The sequence below is a fragment of the Mixophyes fleayi genome, chromosome 3 (genome assembly GCF_038048845.1).
Source record: "Mixophyes fleayi isolate aMixFle1 chromosome 3, aMixFle1.hap1, whole genome shotgun sequence".
Taxonomy (NCBI): Eukaryota; Metazoa; Chordata; class Amphibia; order Anura; family Limnodynastidae; genus Mixophyes; species Mixophyes fleayi.
Window position 1 is genome coordinate 203,363,503 of NC_134404.1, and position 19,095 is coordinate 203,382,597.

The 19,095-nt window shown below is 39.3% G+C and overlaps 1 protein-coding gene across 1 annotated transcript in view; it reads left to right on the forward strand.

Moving 5' to 3' along the window:
• Positions 1–7,321: 7,321 nt before the first annotated feature.
• NKAIN2 (sodium/potassium transporting ATPase interacting 2) overlaps positions 7,322–19,095 on the forward strand; it is an 856,165-nt gene continuing 844,391 nt past the window's right edge. Inside the window, exon 1 of the mRNA XM_075203011.1 lies at positions 7,322–7,790. Coding sequence (XP_075059112.1) covers positions 7,737–7,790 — 54 coding nt within the window. The 5' untranslated portion in view covers positions 7,322–7,736. The remainder of the gene's footprint in view (positions 7,791–19,095) is intronic.

Here is a 19,095-nt window from a genome sequence, read left to right on the forward strand (position 1 = left end):
TACAGTACATACAGATTTCTTCTTATAAATAATGAGGCTCAACTACACAAAAGACAAATACAGCTTCTTATGACTTGCTTTGACTGTGGATTACAGCCATTCTTGATCCCCCCATTAATGAACCATTGGCAACCAGGAGTCCCAGATTGCGCCTCAGTAACTCCTTTAAATGTGATATTTTATTAATAAATTACAGAGATATTGGATTTTCTATAGCTGGGATAAGAGGCGATAGAAAATCAGCATTATCTCTGCAGATTGATAAATAAGCCTTAAAGCATGAGAAAAGGAATGATAGAAAGAACAAGAACAAAGAAACAGTTATCATAAAAAAAATAAAAAGCCCAAGGGCCAGATTTACTAAGCTGCGGGTTTGAAAAAGTGGGGATGTTGCCTATAGCAACCAATCAGATTCTAGCTTTCATTTATTTAGTACCTTCTACAAAATGAAAGCTGGAATCTGATTGGTTGCTATAGGCAACATCCCTACTTTTTCAAACCCGCAGCTTAGTAAATCTAGCCCCATGCCTTTAATAAAGTATATATACCAGAGATTCCTGCAATCATTAGATGTGAGCGAAGGAATTTAAAGCAAGCAAACAAAGATAGTTGGATAATTTCCATATAGTTTGATTTAGTCAAGTAATACAGCTTAAACATTCCAGAATGACATTATCACAATTGGATCATTTTCAATAGAAATAGAGACTGTTCTCGTTAAGATCTGGCATGTTATGCACAGAAAAGGTTTTAATATTTTGCTTAGATACAGACTTGTGTTTAAGGGTATTAGCAGCAGATTGCTGGCCTTCAAGTAAATCTATATAAGGAATTTGTGGTTCAACTAATCTGTCATAGAATATTAATTGTTTGATGGCGGCAGCAGCAAGTTATCCACAATGAAGTTGGGACTGCTCATCGTTGTAGGAGTAAGAAACCTGTAATCCCTATGAAGGATTTAACAAACCAGTGACTGTAATTGCGCAAAATTGTCAGTCACCAATGGCTGCTTTAGTATTGATGGTTGATAATGCTTCTGTCTAAGATTAGCCACACATATTGGGCCTAATTCATCTTCGGATGTAAGTCCCTTTGCATGCCATATCTCCTGTGAAATAGCTCTGCACATTCTCAGAAACGGACCTGGCGACAGTGAACGCAATTACGTGTAAATGACACAACAGTCTATGGTTTGAGAAGCGGAACAGGGAAGGGATAGATTAGCATAGGCAATGTACAATAAGGGCATGACAAGTGTGTGCCCAAGCAGGTGTGGCCGATTCCAGGTCCGTGTTTCTCGAAAGTATGTTTTTTTAGCCATATTATTTGTAACAGCTACAGGGCAGGTGTAAGTGCTGACCAATAGTGATGATAGCATTAGTCGTGGCACTAGATAGCAAAGAAAATGTGTATGCAATGAAGATTGAATATATAAACACATTGTAGTACAGTACGTATTAAAAATATCCTGATTTATGTATTTAATGTAAAAAAAGCAAACATTTTTATTACTAATTATAATATTATGAGTTGCTATTTGTTTTATAATATTTCTTTTTGCGTGCGTTCTGATGGGACTGTGTATTGCACGTATGCATGAATGAATCCTGCACTCTTCTTTCTGTAAACATACAACAAGTAGTGTTTAGGTAGGGTGTACTTACATCCAGTTTCAAATGTAAATGTATCTTGAGATCCACTTGAATTTGTATTTGGGCGCACATACACTCAAGTTCCGGGCCCAATTTAAAAACGCAAGTTGCGTGGAAGTTGCATTCGTAGATGAGTCAAGCCCACTGTGTGTATTTATCACTGTGCAACTCATTCAATTAATCAGCACCAAAGCACTTTGAACCTGATTAATTAAGGAAAGTAAGGCAAAAAATTGAGTAAGTTTTCTCCTGTACAAAGCTATGTCACAATGCACGGGGTGCAATGTAGTTTATTATTTTGCACATAAGTTAAATACTGGCTGTTTTTTCATGTAGCACACAAATACTTGAAAGCTTTATTTGTACACTGAAATTCAAAGTTTATCTTGGACATGCTCTATCCAACTATAAATCTGTCCCCACATTTTAAAAATTACTTCCCCCTCCAAAGCAACATGGTTTTGCCAAGGTGCAAAGTTACTAATTTTCTTTTGCTTTATTTTCCTTAATGAATCAGGTCCTCATCACCTCCAGCTTTTAAGGGCACCTGGATCCTCCAGAGAGTTCCAGATCTTCATGTCCTGTGACAAGAGTAGTTGTTGGACTGTTTGGTTCCCTGTGCCTCAGTATCATGGTATCCTGAAATCGTAGTATCCTGGCTTCCTGCATTTATAACTCTTCAATTGTTTCTGGTGTCCAGCATCATATGCTTCTAAGCTAATCCTGGTATCCTGGCTTCCTGCATTTATAACTCTTCAATTGTTTCTGGTGTCCAGCATCATATGCTTCTAAGCTAATCCTGGTATCCTGGCATCCTGTATCTATATCACTTTTGTTGCTTTTGGTATCCAGCGTCATATACCTTTAAGCTAATCCTGGTATCCCGTATCTGTATTTCTTCCATTGATCCTGGTATCCAGTGTCATATACTTCTAAAATAATCCTAGCATCCTGGCATCCAGTATCTGTACCTCCTCAATTGTTCCTGGTATCCAGCAACATATGCTTCTAAGCTAATCCTGGTATCCTGTATCTGTATCTCTTTTATTGATCCTGGTATCCAGCGTCATATGCTTCTAAGCTAATCCTGGTATCCTGGCATCCCGTATCTGTATCTCTTCAATTGTTCCAGGTATCCAGCGTTATATGCTTCTAAACTAATCCTGGTATCTTGGCATTCTGTAGCTGTATCTCTTCCATTCTTCCTGTATCCAGCCTCCTACACTTCTAAAGCTAATCCTGGTATCCTGTATTCTAATCATCCTCTCCTGTCGGTCTTGCCTGGTACCCATCCTGAGAACCAGGTCTGCAGCGAAATCCAAACCTCCTTACAGGGTTCCCTGGCGTACACCTTCAGCTTGTTGGACTTTGCTCCTCCATGGTGGGTGGAATCAATCACGGAGACCGTGAAGAACCCTATAGTCCCACCTAGTTTATTGACACCCTCCAAAGTTATTTGCAAGACAAAAATTCTTGCAGGCCCCTGTAGTACTTCAGCCCAGGGCCGGACTTACCGCTAGGCAACCTAGGCACCTGCCTAGGGCCTAGCGGCTCTCGAGGGCACAGCTGGGGGGGGCAATTTGAAAAAAAATGAAAACAAAATAAAAATCGGCCCCTCGCGGCACCCGACCCTCCCCCCCGAGACTCGTGCGGGGAAGGGAGGGGGGGTGCCGCGAGTCGGGGGAGGGGGGGTTGGGTGCTGCGAGTCGGGGGAGGGGCCACACGGGGCTAGTGTGGTCATGTAGTGGCTGATGAGGTGTGGAAGCCACCAGGAGTTCCAGCATATAATGTGCTCTGACTTCACTCCCAGTCTTACAGGCTATTGCAGTGTACTGGGGGAAAAAATGTTGTGTGTAGTTTCCTTGCAGGATAACCCCACCCTTTCAAGCACCTGTTATGGCCTATAAATTGATTTGAGCAGCTTCCACTTTTGTATTTGTCTGAGAAGCATGTTGGTGTCAGTAGCTGAGAGGGGGTACTGGCACTGAATTGCTCTTTGGAGGCTTCTGGGGTACCTCTTTGGTAAGTTGGCTCTCAATTTAAAAACACATATGTATGGCCCAAATATATGGGACTCTCATTGTTTAGAGTAGGACCATCCTATTAGCAAAAGCGCCTTGGCGTGGCGGATGGCTTAAACATACATTTGCAAATGTGTGCAACAAAGACTTTTGCATTTTTATCTACAGTAGAAATGGCAGATCTGTTGCTGGCTATTGCAGTGTGCTGGGGGAAAAAATGTTGTGTGTAGTTTCCTTGCAGGATAACCCCACCCTTTCAAGCACCTGTTATGGCCTATAAATTGATTTGAGCAGCTTCCACTTTTGTATAGGACCCAACCAGGCACAGAGAATAAGGCCTAGCCCCTATCCCACTGTAATCCAGCAGCAGTCCAACAACCAGCGACCTCCAAAAAATGGCCCTCTGGTCACAGAGCCGAAGGACATCTTACCTGCTGGGGTCACCGTTAAACAGGAGCAGAACCTGGACCAGGCCTACCTGGATGATGGTATTTTATAAATAGACTAGAATAGCAGTTATTTTGTAAATTACCAAGCTACAATAATATGATATTATGCAACTTGTTTTACATAATTAAACAGCATTTTACTCAGGAGGGGGGGTCGGGTGCCGTGAGTCGGGGGAGTGGGCCACAGGGGGCTAGTGTGGTCATGTGGTGGCTGAAATTGAAGTCTCCACTCTCAAGCCGGTGTACAGAGCTTCGGCTACATCACGGGCCCCACGGAGCTCTACTGCTCACTGAGGTACATACACTTGCAGACCCAATTACGGGACTAAACATCGGACCAGATCTATATAGTACCGACTTTATATCCAGTGAGTGAGGTCAATGTTTTTAAAGGGACTTTATTACCTCGATTGACGGCTCTTACTACCACTGTGAAATTTGTACACGATTTATAGAAGCGAACATTTGTTCTATTAATGGTGATATCAACTTTAGTGATCATCAGTGTGGCCACACTATTTTATTCATTATCGCTTCACTTCGTGCCTGCCATTATTGGGTCATTGGATTATGTGATTCACACGCTGTGGGGGACATTTTCATCATGCTAAAAAATTATTGAGGGATATATCAGATTGGACATCATTATTCAATTGCTGCAGCATGTTTATATGATATTTTCATAGTCATACATTTATATGTGCACTTTTTCCACTGTTATAAGTGTTTTTTTGGTGTATTATGTGTGTGTGTGTGTGTGTGTGTGTGTGTGTGTGTGAGGGGCCACTGCGTGCGTGTATTATGTGTGTGTGTGTGTGTGTGAGGGGCCACTGTGTGTGTATATTATGTGTGTGAGGGGCCACTGTGTGTGTGAAGGGGGGGGGGGCCCAAACCGATATCTTGCCTAGGGCCCCATGAAGTGTAAATCCGGCTCTGCTTCAGCCCCACACAAAATTTGTTTAATAAAGAGCTTATATGAAAAATAATTTAGAGGTAGAAATGCACATTTATGCATTCTCCTGCAGTAACACCTTGTCAATATCTATTTTCTATCCTGAAGCCTTGTGGGGAAATCTACTATATACTGTAGCTACATCACGGGGCGGGGCTAAAATGATGCCATTTCCGAAGCCACGCCCCCTACACGCCCACCTCCCCCTTGCAGCTCCCGGAAGAAAATTATTAAATGTTGGCAAGTATGGATTAGACACCTACTGTAAATACCCACATTGATATACATGCCCTGTCTCTCATTCAGAGACAGTCTTGATATGTGAAAACAGGGCTGGCATGGTTTGGACGATTGCTGCTTTGCAAGTCCACCCCTCACTAGCAATACCTTAATTATAGAACAACTAACTATTGTTATGCAGTGCTCAAAAACCTCAATTTCTGACAAACCCCTGAAAGTTTTACATATTTTATTGGCAAATGTTAACAAAGCTCATTTAAAAAATAAAACTCATATTTTAGGTTTATTTATCCCTTAACCCCATTCGCTGCTGAGCCTATTTTGGCCCTTATTTTATTCCAACATCAGTATTAGTAAATAATATGCAGTACTCAAACAAATTTGTTTTAGACTTTGAATTTTGAGAAAATAACATTAGTTATACCTCCTGACATGACAAATACAATCTACCCAAAATGGCTAGACAACCTACCACAGCACATTAGGGTACCCCTGAGTTTATTGAAGCCAGGGTGGGGGTGATCTTGACATTATAACCCACCTAATCTCACTTGACCAGACAATAACTACTATTAAGACACTCATGCTTACTACTGAAGGGATTAAAATAGAAATTATTATTCAATAAGTGAATGACCTATCAATATTCACTGACATTTTTTCTATGATGGACAACAACATAGAAAAGCAGTGTTTGTGAACTGTCCTCCATTTTAAAAATGTCAGACAGTAAGTATTGATTATGGGCTAGGACTCAAGGGTATCTTATCTATTTGTAGTTGTATTTAAACAGCATACTCCATGTGATATGTGACTATTCTATAAACCTGATTTGGTATACAATGGAGTATCCCCAGAACATATGGTGATCTGCGTAACTCTGCTCATGCCCACAAAACAACCCGTAATTAGCTACGTGCCTGAAGCAGTGTGACAGGGAAGGGTTAACATACAGTACAGTATGGGCATGTTTGTGGAGCTGGTGCAGACCCGAACACAGGTGCAGATACACTATTTACAGCTGTATTATTTGCACCAGCCTCGGATGATGATGATTGCCAGCACTAGCTAACTGCTTCTGATTGGCTGATTGTGATCTCACTCTGACACTGTTAGGTGCTTTCTTTATTGATCATTCATATATGATAGGATTGTGTGTGTGTATTTAAAAAATATTTTTGTTACTTTCATTCATACATGAGAAGGCAGGTTACATCTACTGTATTTATAATATGAAGCCTAATAGCAGATTCTCCCTATTAAAACAATTATTTATAAAGTTTTATTGCACGTATAACCTATGTGTATGTTGGTGTAAGTATGCCTGCTGTAAACCTGTCACAGATGCTACACTTGCAGAGCTGGGCGTATATATTGAAAAACGTCCGACTCAGGATGTGGGCTGAAATACGATATTTTCCTGTGCACATTTTGGTCCGTAAATTACGAGCAAGTTGCGTTCAACTTGCGTCAGACCCATAATGCGTCATGTGAAGTTAAAGGAACTATTCCAAACACCTGACTGTTGTAACAAATCACAATGAGATTAAACTGATATAGAGTAAACAATGAAAAATATTATTGTAACAATGAAAATAGTCATTGTGTTTTGTATTATAGTATATTAAACATATGCATTTTGAATTAAGCTATAAAAACACTGGTGAGCAGGAAGCTTGCTTGTATTATAATTAGTTTAAAGGGACAGACTTTGAGTATATGTATACTATAATTCATTCTATATTGCAAAAATCCTTTAACTTGAAAGTAGACAATAATTGCAATGTTTTCTTTACGCCTTTCTAGTGTGAAGACCATTGCTCACAATGCTTTTGACAATCTTTCCACAGCAGCCACATTTTGTGAGTCTCCCTATGGGTCTCTATCACAGGATATCTAAATGGCATTTGATGAACTGTTTATCAGATGTCTATACAATCAAGACAAGGAGGAGAAAGAGGTGGCGAAGAAACTGAGAGGATTCCCTCCTGCACCCCTCCTCATCTTCCTCACACGCCTCCTCCTCCTTCTCCTTGTGTGGATGAGAGCATCCCTCCTCTGCTGTGTGTGATACATGCTCCGGAGCGCTTTCATTGCTTGCAGCATGCAGGGACTGAGATGTTACCAGGCTGCCTCTATCAGCTGTCTGCAGCCATGGGATATGTGAGCATTGAGCAGCTGTGGAGATCATCCTCTTGTGTACGACTTCAAAACCCCTGGCTGATCTTTCTGGTACCAGTAAAGGTATGCTGTGGCTGCAGGTGAACTCCTAGGTCCTAATGCCGAACCTTTTATTTTGCCGGGTAAAAGAGTCACCTCAGAGACCAGCAAAATCCAGACAGGCACCAAACGTTTCCTATTGCTGTTTGACTTCACTGGGAAGCAACTGACGACGAGTCCTGAGAACAGGCTTTTGGAAATCATGGGGTTTTGCAGTGGCAGGTGCACACTGATGTTTATCTGTGGAATGCAACTGGTAAGTGATAGAAGAGTACCTGCCTCTCTTTTAAATCCTTCCTCTGTCAAATAGCATTTAATCTGTATATAAAGATAGGGTTGTTATTATCATGTGCAATTCTTAGCATTTTCCACATTTTGTCCTTCATTGTTAGAAGAAATGTTTTTCAATGCTCTAAAATACTTTTTACAATGATTTCCCTAAAAAGATGAAGGTTTCATCAGCAAGCAAAACACCTTTACTAATCCAGACAACCCCCACCCCAGACAAGAAACAGTTAATCTTCCAGACACAGTGAGTGCTCACTTGCCTGGGAGAGTCACTGATAATAGAAGTGAAGCAGTGGGGAAGATGTTACAAAACCTTTAACACTGTCACCCAGCAGTGCAGACTCGTCTGGTAGTTCAGGACTGCCGATAGTGTAGTGAAAGTGTTTTCTGAATTACATAGTATTGTGTGCATGGTGGTTAAAAGAAAATGAATCACTCGGCAATATGATTTGTTAAAGGAAACTGATGAGAAAATACTTACAGGGCTCTTGGTAGAAGCATTAGCTTCAGAAGGATACTGCACAAGATTTTGTTTTAGAAAGATACATTGTTTGACTGCTATAAAGTACATAATAACAGAATGCATCAGAAAGTAATGAAGATTTGGTGCAAAATCAGGTTTTGCTAACATCTTAAGTGTAAGTGTTACTGATAGCTCACAAAATTAAATAGAAAGAATTATGGTGGAAATGGTTTCAATAAAATATAGATTATTGAGTCACTTCCCTTGAATTCAGATGAATGTTTGCAGATACTTGTAAATATTCACCCTACTAACATACCTTACAGTATGTCAAAAAGTAAAAAACCTTTCAGGTACTTGTATCTCTGCAACACTTGGCAGTGGCACGTCATGTGACATGTACTATTTTATGTGATTTTGTATGATACTGTATGCTAGAGTTGAGCAGAATTTTCAAACCTATTCCAATTTTTTTTTATGCCTTATAGGGCAAATAGTTGGTATTGAGCAGCAAACGCGGAACTCAAATATTGTATCACTGTAGCTTTGCACCTCTGCCAAAAGGCCTGTTCTGTCGAAAAAGTCCATTTGCAGGAAATTTAGAGGTAATTTTGCTCTGTTATGTGCTTCGGAGATATGGGCCAGTGAGCAAGGATGAATACCACAACTCAATCTGCACAGCTATGCAATGCCTATAATATTCTTTGCCTTTTACTGTGTCCAATCAGTATATTTCAACGTCTTTAGAAGTTAAACATGCAAACCATTATTTAATTGGCATGATTAATTCATTCACAGCCTTAAAGAACCAGCGTTGCATTGAGCAGAATGACACTGAGGCATGTGCCAATGTCCTTTGGTTTTCAGCCTTGCACTCCTACTGCTTTAAAAGCATATTTTTACTGACCAGAAGTAGTCAATATTTGGGAGAAGAGAGCTTATCTTGAATTGAATGACGAATCTGTGAAACCAAACAATGTTTCTGAATTTATTTCTCATCTGGACTTTTTTTAATAGCGAGTTCCTGTGACTTAAATTGAAGTGACTTGTATTATATTGTGTTTGAATATTATTATTTGTGAGAGAATAAAGCAAAACAAATTTTCAAACTGCAAAATGTTTTTACAGCATTAAAAGTACACCCAAAAGTACAGTAAAAGTAATTACAGTGAAGTACATAGTAAAATGTAATTTCATTCTCTGAACCTGAACGCACTACCAAAATAGAACACTAGTTAGCAGCAGATATACAGTTTATCAGTAAAATCGAACATAACCTGAAGTTCTGTTCTTGCAGTGCTGTTGAAAGTGAAAGGATAAACTTACTGAGTCTGATTCATTAAGGAAGGTAAAGCAAAGAAAAGGAGTAACTTTGTACCTTGGCAAAACCATGTCGTTTTGGAGGGGGTAAATGTAAAATCTGCGGACAGATTTATAGTTAGGACGGCCATGTCCTAGATTAACTTTAAATTTCAGTGTAAAAATAAAGCTATCAAGTATTTGTTTGCTACATAAAAAAGCAGCCAGTATTTAACTTATGTGCAAAATAATAAAGTAATGTGCACCCCTTACATTGTAACATGGTTTGTCCAGGAGAACATTTACTCTTTTATTTTGCCTTACTTTCCTTAATGAATCAGGCCCACTGTCCTTTCAGCATTGCTCAAAAATGTATTCAGAATAATATTGGAGTTTTAGATCCAATCTATATATCACTAACGTTATTACTGTTACAAATACATACTTTTTTTTATGCAATAAACCATTTTTTTTTTTATTTGGAGCTGTTGGATTCTTTGTGCAATAATTTTAAAGTATTAAGAAGTATGTTTCATGGACATCTCTTATTATGCCATTCTGCTGTTTTATAAAAGTATTGTATCTGTAATATGTTAAGTGGTCAGTGTCAAATGTGCATCTCGGATATTCAGAAATGTTGAAATTCCAGGTTTTGAAATGCAGAAATGTCTGCTCATTAGCAAGCAATTAGCCTTACTTTACCACAATTGGTCTGAACTGTATAATTCCATAGGCTACTATTAGTGATGCGTTGCCACGGATTTGATAATACAGCCTACTGTGTAAAACACTTTATTCAATGCCACTTATCTGAGTGACTGGAGGGGAGCAGTGAATTGCTAATATTTGTGTCCTTCATTGAACAAAACTTTTTGCCCATATTGATATACAACCAAATAATCATATTCTATCATTATATATCCCTAAATGACATTTTAGTTTCAAATATTGCTAAACATTTCAGCTCACTTTATTGAGAAGCTTAAAGAAAAACTATGTGTGTCAAATTGTGTATAAAGTACAGTATATTTACAGTTGTTTAAGAGATTAATGTTATCTTTTTTCAAAGATAATGATTTGCAGAAAAGTCTACTTTGTTATTACTTGATTACTCGTATAAATGCTTCTCTGTGGTGAAAGTGCATGGTATTTGCTGTCTATAGCATAGGTATCCTGACCAGGTTAATTGAGTGAATAGGAATAAAGATCTCATTGTTTGTGATCTCACTGCTCTACAAGACTCTTGCAGAGACATCATTTATTCCTTGGACACCAGGCTCACATGCACGGAGTGTTAGGTCAGTGTTTTGCCAAACTCATAGCATAAATTTTAATCCTACATTGATTTAGTCCTGACCTGGGCATAGGGCAAGAAGAGGAGCTCAGTGTGATTCAAAATCAATATAATACCACAGAGGATATGGATAGATAGGGACAAATTAGTGACCAGTATTGTCAACATATTCTAAGTGGTGTTAAAAATGGGAATAACTACAATAATATCCAGAATTTTGTTCAGCAGTAAATCATTCCTCATCCCTCTCACACCCCAATATGCCTGAAACCTACCAGAGATCAGGAAGAACTTACTCATGATGTTGCCTCCAGTCGCCTTGAAGTTTAAGCATAAACTTGTTAAGACTACTGACATATGTAGAAGTTTGCATTCAAGCTCCCGACTGTGAGCTCTGGAGCATCAAGGAATGCACGGATAAATTGTCCCACATTGCTGAGGTTCAGGGACCCACAGCCACATTGCAAGTAGGGATGAAGGGGCTAAATGCAGAAAAAAATAGTGACAGTTCTTTAACTTGAGATGATTAATGCAATGAATATGCTATTATGATGTCTTCATTATTTTATTATTAAATAGGTAACATATTTTTATATTAAATTTGGAGAAATGCTAAAATTCTAAGTTGTTTCCAGTGTTTTTAATTTGGCGCTATACCCTTAAGATACAGTTTAAATGCACGTTTAACACTGTTTTTGTGAATGTGACCCTTACTATCTCAGTGGCTAAGTAAAGCTTATTAGGACTTAGCAGATCATTTCATTTTGAACACATCTATAAATCTGGATGATAAACAATCTCTGTATGGGTTACAGACTATGAACTATGGAAGTTGTTTTAATATTTGTACAGATTTGCTATGCTCTCATTTTTGCTGTTGCCAAATAACCTTACCTACTATGTGTATATCTATTCTATATATCTTAATTATTTGCATTTTTCTTCTTTGAGAGTAACTATCCTACAAAATCATTCAGGGCCTGTTTCATCAAGGCACACATTTGAGCGCAATGTGCGTTTAAAAACGCACAGAAATCAGCTCTGTGTACTCCCGAATCAGTAGGGAACTGATCTGAAGATATGTGCATGGATGAATTTGGGTACAGGTCTGCTATGCTTTACTACAAAAGACACTGCAGGATACGTCCAATCCTATGTGAATTATAAAGAACAAAGTATTGAATTATTGTCACCTGTTAATAATATAGACATTAATGATAAAACAGTAAGATAGAAAAAAAATTGTCCCTCTCCGCATGAAATACTTTTACTAGGATGTTCTTAATGTCTATTGAACATAAAATAAATTTTTACAGTTGCTCCTGTTTGCAAACACATGTTACAGCATGCATACGAGAATGTCATCACTAATACCCAGGACTTAGACTAGGCAGTAGCTGGAGCAAGAGATGCGGTAGAAAAGCAAGTAACTTTGTGATGTCCAGAGCTTGATTTGGACGTTGTTCCATACGCTTGAGTTTGGTAGCCCCTTACTGTAAATTTACTATGGCCAAACACCCCTTCCCCACCTTGTTCACTCCCCAAAATTGTAGGCTGTATTAAGTGTCCTTTGCGCTCGAAGACTGCGTGGACATGGCTGAGTTTACTTGATGTATGTCCCGGTTCTGGGCATACGCAGAATGATTTTGCATCTCAAAAATTGTCAGATACGTGCCTTGTGATGGATCAGGCCCGATGTATCTAATAAAATCTTAAATATACAAAGGGTTTACAGCCTTATAGAATGAGACTTCCTTTAAAACTTTGTGTTTTGTGACCTGACATTTTCAGAGCGTAAATACATTACTTTGCTTTGGAACTAAAACTAATATAGACACAGGTATACAATGTTCTAGACAGTGTGACAAATTGCATATCATTTAGAAAATCTAATAGTGCCAAATATTTACTGTATATTTGGTCATAGTTGTTCACAATGTCCTAACAACATTATCCCGTTTTTCCATGTCATCTCCTGTGCTTACCGTTGATATTTATACAAGAGATCTCGTGAACATAGCACATTCTGTACAGAAATTAGCAATGTATACAGAAGTGAACGTTAAGCAGCAATTTAATTTACATTATATGATTTATACACACGTTTGGGCTTCATTACCATTGCTGATACAGAAAAGCACAAATAATTATTTCTTGCTACCTCAGGAGATTCGGTAGTTTATAGTAGCAGAATAACATCTCTGCAGTGGCGGATCCAGGGGGGGAGGCGATCGGGGCGATCGCCCCCCCTAGCAGACACTTGCTGCCGACGGCTGCACAGTATGTGCAGATCCGTCCAGCCGTGACAGGCAGGGACAGTGTGCTGCCCGGCTGCTCTGACTGTGTTTAAAACACAATCAGAGCAGCCGGGCAGCACACTGTCCCTGCCTGTCACGGCTGGACGGACCTGCACATAGTGTGCAGCCGTCGGCAGCCTAAGATGCTAGAAAGGGGCGGGGCCTAAATCGCCCCAGGTACAGCATTTTTCTAGATCCGCCCCTGCATCTCTGTGTATTGCATTATGTTTCCTGATCTCAATCCTTATATGATTTTGTGCCACTAGGATACTTCTCTGAATGTTTTTATGCATAATTAGTATCATCAGTCATTGACCTTGTAGGGATTTTCTTTGGTTCATAAAATGTACCTAAATCATATACCAAAGAAATGTTATCTCATCCACTGTTTCTAGTTTAGGTTAGGTACACAGTGCAGAAAATTTCTCCCGATGCGATATAGTTAATGATTTTACCAACGACTGAAAATAAAAAAAATCTCGATCAGCATGGCTGTGTACACACTAAAAACATTTTACACGATTTACCTTCAGATCTGTGCTCTTCATCTGTCATAACCATTATCTGAAAAGATGGTGACTCTGCACACTCCATAGAGATCTATGGACACTGCCGGTAAGGAGTGCATGCACACTGCAGAATTGGAACAACATTGTTCCATCGTTGAACAAAATTTTTAGTTCGGTTTAAAAATCAAATCAAACGATACAATTTGCTTTGGAACAATAATTGTTCATCTTTGGAGCCTACACATTAATGCGAAATTGGGATGAATGGTCGTTTTTCGTGTGATTGGACCAATAATCAGCTGAAAATCCTGTAGCTTAGCATTATGTTAAGAATAGTCTATTTTAGATAAATCTGAAAAGGACAGAGTGCCCTGCTCACAATGCATCAACTGTTAAGAAAGCAAGGGCGGAACAGTGCATCGCTGAGCCCCATAACAAAATCTGGGTAGGGCCTGGCAATGTTCTAGCATCCTGGGCCCCGTACTTTGCTTCCGAGCATGTGTGGTCTGAATTTTCGGAACAGAAGGGGGGTGCAAAGCTCAAACCCATGGTGGTACCGCCACTGTAGGAATGTATGCTTAATCACTTATTTAATCCAAGTTTTGATTATAGTCATGCTCCCTTAATTAAGGTAGCCTCTAGTAATCAGTAAACATGGCCCATACATTAATGCTAAACCATATATTTAATTGAAATCTCCACTATCTCACTTGGTCACATTTACATTCCTATAGATGCCTCACTTCCATCAAAAACTGTTTTAATGAACTAATTAACCCACAGTTGTTCTCTTGATCTCATCCTAATTCAGTAGTGTTCTGTTGCTGATCTCACTATTTTCTCTTTTCCTTTCACAGACAGCAAATCTTTATTAAGTAACTTTTCCATTCCATTTGTTTTTCATTCTCGACCAAATAACACCTACTGTCATCACCTGAGATGGATGAGTCAATTTACCATTGGTGCAGCAGGTGCCATGCACCGGGGCCCATAGAGATAATGGGGCCCACTGCATGGCAGATGCAGATAGTTGGAATCCCTGGTTCCCTCCTTCCCGATTCCCTGCACTGGGACCCACAGCTCACCTCTGAATTTAGCCAATTAAAAAATTCAGCCTAATTTCATAGATTTGTCCTCAGTGATTTCATTTGCAAATTGTTGCTGATTAGTCGAAAATTGTCCCAAAGAATAATGCCCACGAGGAGCAACCACATGATTTCTAAAAGGGGGTTTCCATGTATCTGCTTCCAAAGAAACCAAAAAACTATATATATTTAAATATATAACATCCCCTCTCTTGCTATCGTCAGCCTATTTGTCACTTTTATTGATACTTACTTTGCCCCCATTGATTGCCCTGTCTTTTTGATCTCAACCAGTGTATTTAATAAAACAATAAACAATATATCTGAAAGGGAATCAATGTTTATGTATTGATATGAGACACTTACACAATACCTTCAGTCAAAGGGGAGCAATTAACCAATATAATTTGCACATTGCAAAGTTTACATCCAAATTTGGGAGAATTGGTAGAAATATAATTTCTGAGGTTTGAAAAATCTCTAGTTATCAATGGCTGCACTCTCACTTTGAGAAAATGCAGCCTGTCACAGAAACAGAGTTGTCTGACCCTGGGGTCTGTTTAGTTTGACACTACTGTACTTGGAGGCGCAGAGTCTAATGAGGCAGGTGGTCTTCACCAGGGACCCCCACAAGGAGGTATGGATTTTGCAGCCAGTGCCCCACAGGTCGTGTTCCTCTGCGAGAGTGCTAGACGAAACCCATTAGCAGAATCGAGATGCCAGGTAAGGTGGTCTAGGGGGTCTATCCTATAAACACTATTAACTGTAGCACTGCCAGAGTTAATAGTGTTAATAAAAACCACCCCCTACACCCCTACACTTTTTATTTTAGGTTTTCTATTAGCACTTGTATCTTGTCCTGGAGCTGGGTGGTGCCATCACCCCCTTAAGACCAGCAATCTCACTGTCGGAAACTTAAGTGATGAGAATTAAAGTTCTGGCAATTGTTTGCCTTCACTTTCTCAGTAAATCTACATTTGCTACATGTCGCTATAACAGCTGACGGAATTATAGTGTTTGAATCTCTCTTGCCGGAATTCTATTCATCGCTAATTCGTACCCCACCCCTTGGAAGTGATAGTCTGTGGAGGATACCACTGGACGAGGACCACGCAGGAGAGCAGGTAAAGACGCCGGGCCTCGGCCATGGGTCCGGCTTGTGACACAGCTTATCCTACAACATGGTTACCCCACAACATGGCTGCCCCTGATGTGTTTGGATGACCAGGACCAGTGATCTCTGTTCCGGCACTCCCACACTACGTGCTGGCCACTATATGGATTTAAACTAAATATGCCCCTTTCATCATTGGCAGACAGGAGGTACGTTTATTCATTTAAATTAAATTGAGCACATCCTTAATGTTTCTTATCTGTAATGATGCTGCTGGTTGCTGCTGCCCAATGTCATTGATATGCTGAAAATATGGAGCTGCACTATGATGTCACAGAGTAGCAGCAGCACTGATATTCTCCTCCTCTGTCTGCCTGCCCTGCTTGCTCCACCCCAAGGTAGTGGAGCATTACTGAGAGAAGGGGCAACTGAGGTGGAGAGGTGTCTAGAGAGCTTAGTACCCGTTCACCAACTCTGAAGATGACACATGTTTTTTAGACAATTCTCTAAAACCTTTGCTTTCTCTTCCATTTTCTGTTTTAGAATTTTCATGTCAAGCCACAACCAGGGGCAGACCTAGCTTTTTTTTCTTGATCGGGGGGGGGGGGGGGGGGGGGAGATTTATGCCCTGTCCCTGTTTCTCTGTCAGTCGCACACTATATTCTTGTCCCTGTCGGCAGAGAAGTGACAGAAAATGCTGCGTAGCCGCTCTGATTGTATTTAAAACACCATCAGAGCACTGGGTAGGATCTCTCTCTGCCAAGGAACAAGAATATAGGAATATACTGTGCGGCTCAGGCAGCCAACACCAGTCCACAGAGGAGAGGGATGCCCCGATCTCCCCCACGTGGATCCGCTACTGGACACAACCATACATTCTGCTCTTTATGTAGTGCCTATTGCCCCTCTCTGCCATTCATGCTGCCATTGACTATAACCATAAAAATTTGTTGTACGGTAAACTCTCATTGTATATAACCTTGTATCTGTCTGGACTGTATATGGAATGCAGCATGTAACATAAACCATTTTGCAATTTGATAGAAGACCTTTGCACTATAGTTTTCATGTCCATCCAGACCTGGTAATCTAAGATGAGATCATTAATTTCCAGGCAAACTGATCACTTACAATTGGTACAAAGATTCACATCCATCACAAACCAGATTTCCCATAGCTCATAAGAAATTAATTTCCTGTTAGATTATAAACTATTAATAAACCCTATTTATATTTTGTGAGCATTTGTTACATTTTATAATGTACTTCTAGATAATATAATAATGAGCTAATTCAGTAAAATCATTCTAAAAGTGTTGGCACATGATAGCTATATCATAACAATTTAACAAATATAGTTATGGATCCTTTCTATCCATACACAAATATTTAAATAGGATAAAGGAGGACAAATATACAGTAACACCTGTTAATAATATCATCATTAATAAAAATACATTAACAAAAATTATAATTTTTTTTACTTTTTAACTTTACATGTAATACATATATATGGATGTTATTAAAGCCTACTGTACATAAAACGTATTTTTACAGTTGCACTTAATTTCAAACACATGTTCTAGCATGCATACGTAGCTGTCATCACTATCAATCGGTACCTACACCCGCCCTGTAGCTGGTTCAAGTAATACGGCTGAAAACCATGTACCTGAGAGATGCCTTGAGCTTGAATCGGACAGATATGTGTGTGCTCAACTTGGAGTGCCCTTACTGTACATTGCCTATATGAATAACCCTTTCCCTCCCCCCATTCTGTCCTTGAAATCGCAAGCTGTCAGAAGTGTCCTTTGCATTCTAAGATCAACTGCATGCACTTGTGTTCACTGGCGTATAGTCCTTTTTAAACATGCACGGAGCAATTTTACACAAAGTACAGCACGTATCAGGATTTACATTCCTTAATAAATCAGGCACCTGGACTCCAGTGTTCCACAATATCCAACAGGTCCCTCAATGTCTACAAAGGTCCCGTGATCCTTTCCGTATTTCTACGGTCAGTGTGTTCTTAATCGACAGTGCGCTGTCTGTATGATAACAATGCACGTTTCAAGTCATACACAATAGAAAAATGTACCGTATAGCAAATTGACAGGGCACATTCCTATATTTGGGGGAAAAGATAAAATCAGAATAAAAGATATACAATGTTCTGTGCCCAAATAGGAATTAGTGATTGGGTTATTGGCACTAGTTTTTCTTTTTACTGTCAGATGAGAACAATATTTTCATGAAATGTGAATAAAATGTTTTTAATAAACTTCTTCAGAGAAAAAAGATGAAATGTCTTTCCAGGCATTATAATTTCCTTATTCTACACATAGACTGATATGTAGACCACAGAGAACTCTCCATGTTTGAAAATAGCAATTTTATAAAGGTTGTTCATCACCTACTTTTGCCAGAGTCCTCCAGTCTTAGAAAATGCAATAACACCAACCGGCTATCAAATTAGACAAACCTTATAGCACAGATCTTATTGTCAGTGTTTACTAGCAGAGTCTAATCTTCCCTGTTTAGCAAAATTCACAGAAGCAAAAAAAAAAATCCTTCCTTGTGCATTGCTTGAAATATAAAGCTGCTTAAAGCCAGTCTGCTTTATTCTCTGAGCTGACTTGCACAGCATACGGTAGCTATAATCAGCTCTTAGCTTTGTACTATATTTTTATATCTCAAGAAAGCCCATTCAAGTTCAGTCTGAATAGAAAACATACATGCTATGCATCACTCTTTCCATGGGAACAGAAAATGTATTTAGCATGCTAATATATAACATGGCACAGCAGATCATAAGGGTAATGCAAACTTATTTTAAAAATATCATTATAATTATGGGCGAAACAGTGCCTTGATGGAACCAATAGCAAACTTTGGGTAGATGCCGGTAATTATATACTTTATAATTGACCTTGTCCACATTTTCTAAGATCTCAAATGATCCCTGCCGTTTGCCGCCAAAAAACATACTTTTCCACATAGTTACACCTTTCTCAATATTGCAACTAATGCAGCTACCTCCTCCTGCATATAAGAGTATTGCTCAGTAACACTTTTTTAGTGCTGTGTTTCTTCTACCATGTTTCTTTTGTTATGTCCAGCAATATCCTGGGTTGTTTTCTGTAAAACAAGCCAAATGCCAAGAACATGATAGATTATTGTGGAACTTCCCTAATGGCAGGCAATAAATGTGG